The sequence below is a fragment of the Ipomoea triloba genome, chromosome 11, assembly GCF_003576645.1.
Source record: "Ipomoea triloba cultivar NCNSP0323 chromosome 11, ASM357664v1".
Classification (NCBI taxonomy): domain Eukaryota; kingdom Viridiplantae; phylum Streptophyta; class Magnoliopsida; order Solanales; family Convolvulaceae; genus Ipomoea; species Ipomoea triloba.
The window spans coordinates 6,003,740-6,012,411 of NC_044926.1; the positions used below are offsets into that span (position 1 = coordinate 6,003,740).

Here is an 8,672-nt window from a genome sequence, read left to right on the forward strand (position 1 = left end):
AACTTTTTGGAGAAGATAATTGTAACATTTTTGTTAAAATGAAGACATGACCATCATTTTATTTGATGAATGTGTTAGCTTTCTCAAAAATAGTACTCCGTAATTAACATTTTTATTATTTAAAAGGGTAGAATTTCCACCACACACATACAAATTATAAAATGACAACATTCATTGGTCAAACTCGTCATATAATGTATTCATTTATCTCTCTTACATGGTATGTGAGCTATTATACATGAGTGAAATTTACCTAGTGCACATTATTTAATGAATGTGTTATCCTTCTAAAAAATAGTAATTGATATTTTTATTATTTAAAATTGTAGAATTTTCACCACACACATACAAAGTATAAGATGACAATGTTCTCTTGGTCAAATTCGTCATATAGGTATTCATTTATCTATCTTGTGTGATCTGTGAACTATTACACATTAGCAAGATTTACCTAGTGCATATCATTGTATAAGCGCGAGTTTTTCTTAGAAAAAATAATATGAAAGGATGAGAACTGAGTTATATTACTTTTTAAATGCATTAATTAATTATGAATAATTTCCAAAGATAATCAATTTGTGGAAGCATTAATATTATATATTATATGGTTCGTGATATTAATTCTGGGAGAATAAAATAAAGGAAGGTTACATCACAAAAAGTATCCAGCAAAGCATGATATCAATGTTAAACTAACTAAAGTTTAAAGCCAAACATCAATGATTGTGAAGTTAGGCTGAATCATGGCTACATTCATAAAAATTCGGATAATGTTCATCGCATAACCCCTTTGTTTACAATATCAATGCGAGATCTTAAATAAATAAATTGTTATTTTTAGACGCTATGCTTAAAAATTAAAGCATGTTAGATTTTTAAACAAGAAATGTTTCTTTATAGATCATCAAAATTATCATATGTTACCATAACATGAGTGTTTGCTATGTGTAGTCTTATTATTATGATGTGAGTGTCAAACGGTCGCTGGTTGCGTTTGAAGAAGACGATCAAGACATGGATTGTTAGAGTTTGTTCGACGTTCGGCGGAATTTTAGTTGACCTGGGCTGTAATTACAGGTCACAAACATATTTGCGGATTTTATTGCTTCAAAATAATATGTTTATGAATTTAATTGCAACTTTTAAAAATTTAAAGACTTCATTAACTTTTTGAGCAAAGTTTATGAACTTATTTAACCATTTTCCATACAAAACTAAGGTTATATCTCCTATATATCATAGCCCACTTGACCATAAAAAAAGGTTCAGAACTTATATATTTAAGTCACTTAAAAAAGCTAGATCTTGCGGAGATTAATTGGCTAATTTGTAACTTCACTTAATTGCTTGTTATTGATATTTTACTCAAATTCTTTTTCATTTTAAAAAGAATGGCATGCAAGAGATAATAAAACAATCCATTAAGCCTATAGTTGAAAAAATCAAAAAATGATTTCAATCTGAAAATCATATTTTGGTTTTCAGTGTTTGGATGCAATTAAAAAATCCAGTTAACAAAAAATATTTTTTTTTGATTGGGAAAAATTTTAGTCATTTTGGCGAAAAATGAGTTTCACCAGAACAAGGTTTTCGCCGGAAACATTTTTTTTTGATAAATAATATTATTTTTAATGTTATTATAAATATTTTATATTCTAAATAAAATATTTAAAATGTTTAACTATACAATTCTACTCATTTTTCAAGAAAAATCTTCATCCATAAATTATAGTATAATTTTGTGGAGGGCTTAAGATTAAAAAATATCATCAAATTTAATAAGTCACATAACCATACTATCATTAAAGAATGATGTATAATACTTTTAAATTGTAAGAATAATACTTAACAATTCACGATAATTAACTTTAAAGAAAATTGAATAGTAACATTTAAATTCACAATTCTTGCATTCAATTAAACTAACTCTTGTTGGCATTAACACCTTCCATTCCTTTGACATTTTCAATAATTTGTTGTGTATGCAATATAATGAGAAACGAATTTTAAAAGAATCATATAAGTCTAGTGTACAAATGCCAGTTATACGTGTTGAGCATATATAATATATAAATATAAATGTATATCAACTATTAACTTAAACTTTTAGTTGAGATATGCACATATATGCTTCAATTTGGTATCACAAATTATGACTCATGTATTGCTTGGAGCACACAAAAAGTAATCGGTCCGCACACGTGAGAGGACGTGTTGAACACACACACACACACACACACACACACACACACACACACATATATATATATATATATATATATAAAATTATCAACATATACTTTTAGTTGATATAGAACCCATGCTTCAATTATATGAAAAATTATAAGCCAAAGCAGAGATATATTGCTAATAAAGAAGCTATTCAATCGATACTTGACCACTCATGTTATTTTTTCTATTAATAGAATATTCTCAATTAAATTGAGATAAGATTCCAACGACATCTTTATCTTCTTTCCATTTTTATTAATATTAGATAGATTAGAAAACAAAATGTTGTACCATGCCATTATTGCATCGATCTAGTACATAAAAAGTCTTATATAATATTTGTAATTTGATACATTAGATATATCAATTTACCTCAAATTAATTTTTAACTCCCATAATTTTAAAAATTGCTAAAGGATTTAATTACAAATTATCCTGTTGAGTTAATACCAGTCAAGGTCTTCCGAATTTGGTGGTTTCGTCACCTTTAGTCCTAAACTTTCAAATCGACCATCTGTGGTCCTCTGAGTTTCAAAATGTTACCACTTATAGTTCTAAACTTTAAAATTGACCATCTATGGTCCTCCGAGTTTCAGAATGTTACCAATCATGGCCCTCGTAGTTTCAAAATGTTACCAATCGTGATCCAACCATAATTTACTCAGTCAACATCGTGTAAATGAAGGGGTAAAAATGTCATTTCATGTTATTCTTCCATTTTTAAGTGAAAATATAGCATTTAGACATAGCAAATGTATATGTTTTTTCAACTAAATGATAATATAGCTATTGTGAAAGAATTAATAGTTGTTTGGAGAAGAAGAATTGGAAAGAAAATAGGTGCATTGTTGTGTCCAAATGATATATTTTCACTTAAAAATGGAAGAATAACATGAAAAGATATTTTTGCCCTTTCATTTACACGGTGAAAATTGAACAAATTAACAGCTGGACCACGATTCGTAACATTTTGAAACTCGGAGGACCATGATTGGTAATATTTTGAAACTCGGAGGACCATAGATGGTCAATTTTAAAATTTAGGACTATAAGTGGCAACATTTTGAAACTCAGAGGACCACAGATGGTCGATTTGAAAGTTTAGAACTAAAGGTGATGAAACCACGCTGGTATTAACTCTTTATCTTGTTAGTATTGGGGTTTCCACCCCTATAGACTATATGATTAAAGGATTTTCATCTCCTCATCTAATACTTGTTTTCAATGACAAGGTGAAAGTTCAATTAATACTATAAATATTGAGCATTTAAATTTGTCATGAATATTAAGAGTGCAGGTAAAAATTATTGATGTACTTCCTAAAGTATAATTCTCGTTAAGTCTTCAAATTTTATTAGATGAAAGAAAATGAATAAACAAAAATCATGGCTCATCATATTTTGTTAAGTAATCAAAGCAATGAAAACATAACATATTACAAGGAATAGGAAATAAAAGTAAAAAATTCGACTTAAATTGAACTCTTTATGCAAAGCGTAACTATGATAAAGTTGGGAACTAGATTTCTTCCAAATCAAATATCTTGTACTCAGTTGACATATTTATATTTCTGCTTGAGAGAATGTATTGATTCTTTGAGTTAGGACTATAAATATAAAAAAAAATATTAAATAGATATTATCTTGTAATAAAATTGATAGTACTCCTAGTACTCAAAAGATTATCCAAACAAAAAAACATGTATCATTATTACCCGACGGATAAGTGCTTCTGTTCGTTATATTCAATTTTCAGTCACCTAACACTAACGGGGTTATATATGCCATTTCACATTCCCTCATACTGGAAACATCAAGTCATTAATAAGAAGAGAGATAGAAGAAGAGAAATATCGGGACAATAAACATAATCTCTCTCACAAGAACAAAAAATTCCTCAAAATAGTTCGTTTAGGTTTGGGATTTCTGTTTTCTATATCTTCGTTCATTAGAATCAAATCTGAAAGGTTTCCTTAATCTGTACAGAGTTTAAGATTCGTTGCGTGTATGCTGTATATAGTCGTTGTGTTTAAGTATCAGAATCTAGGGTTCTTTGAATTGTTGTTACAGGTTTAGATTTTGAGAAATAGGAAATTTGCAGCTTTTAGTTCTCGGATTCTATGATTTTCTGAAAGTTCGAGCTTCAATTGGGGGGAGAAATCAGAAATGTCAGTTCCAACGATAACACTGTATGCTAGTCCGCCGGGCACTGTGTGTTCCACGCCGTATCCGTGTCAGATCAACTCGCACACTTCGCACGAGTTCGACCTGAACGCGAGATCATCTTCTTCGACGTCCTCGACGAGCTTTTCGCAGAAAGCTGTGGTGGGAGGGCTGTCGTGTTTGTTTTCGTCGCCGTCGGTGAAGCACTCGTCGTCCGCTGGTTATTTGAGCGGGACGGAGGATTTGGGGCCGCGTTGGCCGAATAGAGGTGAGGAATTAAGCAGCTCTTTCCGTTGTTCCACTTTGAGCTCCTCGGCGAAGCGCGATCAGAGCCCGGTTTCCGTTCTTCAAGGCCCGGGAAGTTGCGGTCGTAGTGCGGGGATCGTAGCATCTTCCAGGAGTCCGCCGAAGAGAATTGGGGATATTTGTTCGATTCGTTCCGGAAAAGGTGGATTGTTCAATGGGTTTGTAATGCACGCGTTGGGTTCGTATGTGGACTACACTCCCGTGAGCTTAAACATGCCGGGTTTAGATTCTACTAAGTCTGACTTGCTGGATGAACTCACGTTTCCGATGGAAGACAGCGTCTTGGAGTCCACCTCAAAATTGGAACCACTTTCTAAAGATTTGCTGTTGGGCGCTCAAGCTAGGCACAAAATATTTCATGATGATCTTGTTGTCAAGGCTTTCTATGAAGCCGAGAAAGCTCATAAAGGACAGGTATATATTTATATATATATATATATTTCCCATATGAATATATGATCATATTTATTTAATATGTGATGAAACTTGAAATTAAGGTTTTTTTTCCTTATTGTATAAAGAAGTTCTGTTGATATATTGCAGATACGAGCAAGTGGCCATCCGTATTTGCAGCACTGCGTTGAGACTGCTGTTTTGCTGGCAACCATTGGAGCAAATTCTAAAGTTGTTTCTGCTGGGCTTCTGCATGACACTCTTGATGATACATTCATGACATATGACTACATCTTCCAGACATTTGGAGCTGATGTTGCTGATTTGGTTGAAGGGGTATGAAGAAAATTACAAAGTTCTCTGTTCTTGTTCCTACTTGAGACTTGTTATATAGATCATAGAAGTTGAAATTATTCAAATTAATGCTAAAGTAACACTTTGGGGCAAATGGCTGCCATCTTAAGTTCCTCTGATATCATTAGTTAAGAATAGCATTATTTTTGTATATGTAGTAAGATTGTAGGATGAATAGTGTGCATGGTGTTCCATTGATCATATAATCATTTGTGGATGGGATGTGAGGAATGTAATGTAAGTTAGAGGTTCTCAATATGTAGTTGTCTTCTAGCCATAAGCATAATTAAGTGGGCAAAGTATGTATCTCCTGTTGGTCAGTAACCAGCACAATAGAAAATTAGAAATTTAAATACCAGTGAGACAATGGCTTGTCATGGTCAGTCGGGTTAGGATGTGTGTTTGGGAGTGTATTCCACAATTTCTTATACAAATAGATCTAATTTATATGGTTACTTTTTACTTATTTTTTAGTTTGGATTGTTCATATATGCCAAATGTTGATATCCCTTCTGATTCTTTCAGGTGTCAAAGCTTAGTCAATTAAGCAAGCTTGCTCGGGATAATAATACTGCCAATAAAAGTGTTGAGGCAGATCGTTTACATACCATGTTCCTTGCAATGGCTGATGCCAGGGCTGTTCTCATAAAACTAGCTGATAGGCTGCATAATATGGTGACATTGGATGCACTGCCTCCGATCAAACAGCAGCGATTTGCAAAAGAAACTTTGGAGATATTTGCTCCACTGGCCAACCGATTAGGTATCTTTACCTGGAAGGAGCAGCTTGAGAATCTCTGTTTTAAACATCTTCATCCAGATCAGCACAGGGAGCTGTCCTCAAAACTTGTGAATTCCTTTGATGAGGCTATGATTACTTCTTCTGTGGAGAAATTAGAACAGGCACTGAAGGATGGGGCTATTTCTTATCATGTTCTATCTGGGCGACACAAAAGCCTATATAGCATATACAGCAAAATGTTGAAGTACTTTCCCTCTTTCTCTCTCTCTCTCTTTATGAACACACAGACATAATGTTCAGAGCATATATAATGTGCAACAACATAATGAACTATATTGTGTTTATGCTATAAATCAATTCATTGAGGTAGTAATGGTTTGTAGTAATTTTCAGAAAGAAGCTCAATATGGATGAAATCCATGATATTCATGGGCTGCGGTTGATTGTTGAAGAGAAAGAAGACTGCTATAAAGCACTGAGAGTTATCCACCAGTTATGGCATGAAGTGCCTGGAAGGTTTAAGGACTACATAATGCATCCCAAATTTAATGGGTGAGCACGCAAGATCTTACATACTATGATGATGGATTACTCCTGTGAGAAGTTTATATTTGATCCTAATTCCTAATATACATGTTTAATTTATAGGTATCAATCTCTACACACAGTAGTTATAGGTGGCAGCATGGTGCCTCTTGAAGTTCAGATTCGAACAAAGGAGATGCACCTGCAAGCAGAGTATGGCTTTGCTGCTCATTGGAGATACAAGGAAGGTGATTGTAAGCACTCTTCCTTTGTACTTCAGATGGTTGAGTGGGCACGGTGGGTTGTTACCTGGCAGTGTGAAACAATGAACAAAGACAAGTCCATTGGCTATGCTGAATCTCTGAAGCCACCGTGCAAATTTCTGTCTCATTCCAATTGCCCATACTGTAAACCTGATGGTGGGTCTGATGGTCCTGTTTATGTGATCATGATCGAGAATGATAAGGTTTGTTTTTCGCATTCAGTAGATTTTTGTTTCTTACTCATCTTGAGATTAGAAAAAAGAAAAGGAAATTGATGACTGCTTGTCCACTACTAAGCTATAACTGGAAAATCTGCGTTTTATCGGCTCCATTAGGCTCATTAGAACTGCACTAAAGTGAGAGCCTGTAACACACCGAATGGTTTTCATTTGTTTTCCACAAATTACTAGTAATTCTGATACGTCCAAGTTGGTTGCTTTATGTGGTGCAGATGTCAGTCCAAGAGTTTGCTGCAAACTCAACAGTTATGGATTTGTTGGAGAAGGCTGGTCAGGGGAGTTCTCGATTGACTCCTTATGGAATCCCAGTAAAGGAAGAGTTAAGGCCACAGTTGAATCAGAAGCCAATTACTGATCCCACATGCAAGCTCAAAATGGGAGATGTCATACAACTGACTCCCGCAATACCAGACAAATCGCTAACAGATTACAGGGTGGAGATCCAGCGCATGTTTGATCGAGACCTAAGCGTTTCTAGCTTGGCTCCCGCTTGCTCGACGTCTATGGTAGGCTAAAGAAGTTGAGCATGGATATGCTTGGAGCTTTGACAATTTCTTTGTTGACAGGAAAAAGTGATTCCTGTGTATAATTTGTACAGAACAGCATGTCTGTTGTGAAGAAAAACTGGCTAACAGCCTAACAGGGTGGGTTTAAAAAGTAATCCATGTTGTGCATCATATGAGCATAGTTTGGCATTTCTTCAAATGCTGCTGCATGTTAGTCATGCTTTTACCTTTCTAGATGGATGTAGTCATCCTACCCTATGACTTGGAAGTGTATCTATCATCTAGAAAGAGAGAAATTATAGATTAATGTGTATTTGTATAACTCAAAGGGCTTATTCCATTTCGATTTCCGACCTATTGTATGAATTGTGTGATTAAATAAATATATAATAAAAAGAGAAAAGGAAAACAAAATAATTAATATAAAGAAAGGAAAAAAATAAGATTTATTTATTTAAACTCTTTAAGTCAATATAAAAAGTGCGATTAAGCTCTACAATAATATATTTAAATTATTGTTGATTTTGACGAACATATAAATTTCTTGTGTTGAAATTAAAACATTTCAAAAATTCTATTGAAATTCATATAGTTAAACTTTTAAATTCTCCTAGAATCTCCTTAAAACAATATATTAATATATTAAATTTATAAGTGCATGTGTGAAGAATCACAAAATTTTCCACCGAAATATGGATTAGTTTAAATGAATGCAATGAAATAGTAAAATATGTAGAAGAAAGAGCTTTTGAGAGGTTTGTGCCTTCAATGTTAAAAGAGTAGAAATATATGGCTCTGTTTGAAAAAGTTTATTTAGGAGCTTATAACTTATTTTAAACTACTAATAAGCTATAAGCTCTGTTTGGTAACGTTTTTAAAATAAGCTAGTAGCTTAAAATAAGAGCTTATTTTTGAACGCTACCTAAGATAGCGTTTCAAAATAAGCTAAT

General features: G+C 33.3%; 1 protein-coding gene across 1 annotated transcript; it reads left to right on the forward strand.

The window, feature by feature from the left end:
• The first annotated feature begins 4,064 nt into the window (after nt 1–4,064).
• LOC115996770 (probable GTP diphosphokinase RSH2, chloroplastic) lies at nt 4,065–8,077 on the forward strand. Its single transcript, XM_031236172.1, has 6 exons — nt 4,065–5,114; nt 5,244–5,429; nt 5,973–6,433; nt 6,583–6,741; nt 6,838–7,180; nt 7,429–8,077. The coding sequence occupies exons 1-6, from the start codon at nt 4,398–4,400 to the stop codon at nt 7,729–7,731; spliced, it is 2,169 nt and encodes a 722-aa protein (XP_031092032.1). The 5' UTR covers nt 4,065–4,397; the 3' UTR covers nt 7,732–8,077.
• The last annotated feature ends 595 nt before the right edge of the window (nt 8,078–8,672 follow it).

Coding starts and splice junctions, on each gene's coding strand:
- LOC115996770 (XM_031236172.1), top strand. CDS start 4,398: ATGTCAGTTCCAACGATAACACTGTATGCTAGTCCGCCGGGCACTGTG. Junction 5,115..5,243: donor AGAAAGCTCATAAAGGACAG/GTATATATTTAT, acceptor GATATATTGCAG/ATACGAGCAAGTGGCCATCC. Junction 6,434..6,582: donor ATATACAGCAAAATGTTGAA/GTACTTTCCCTC, acceptor AGTAATTTTCAG/AAAGAAGCTCAATATGGATG.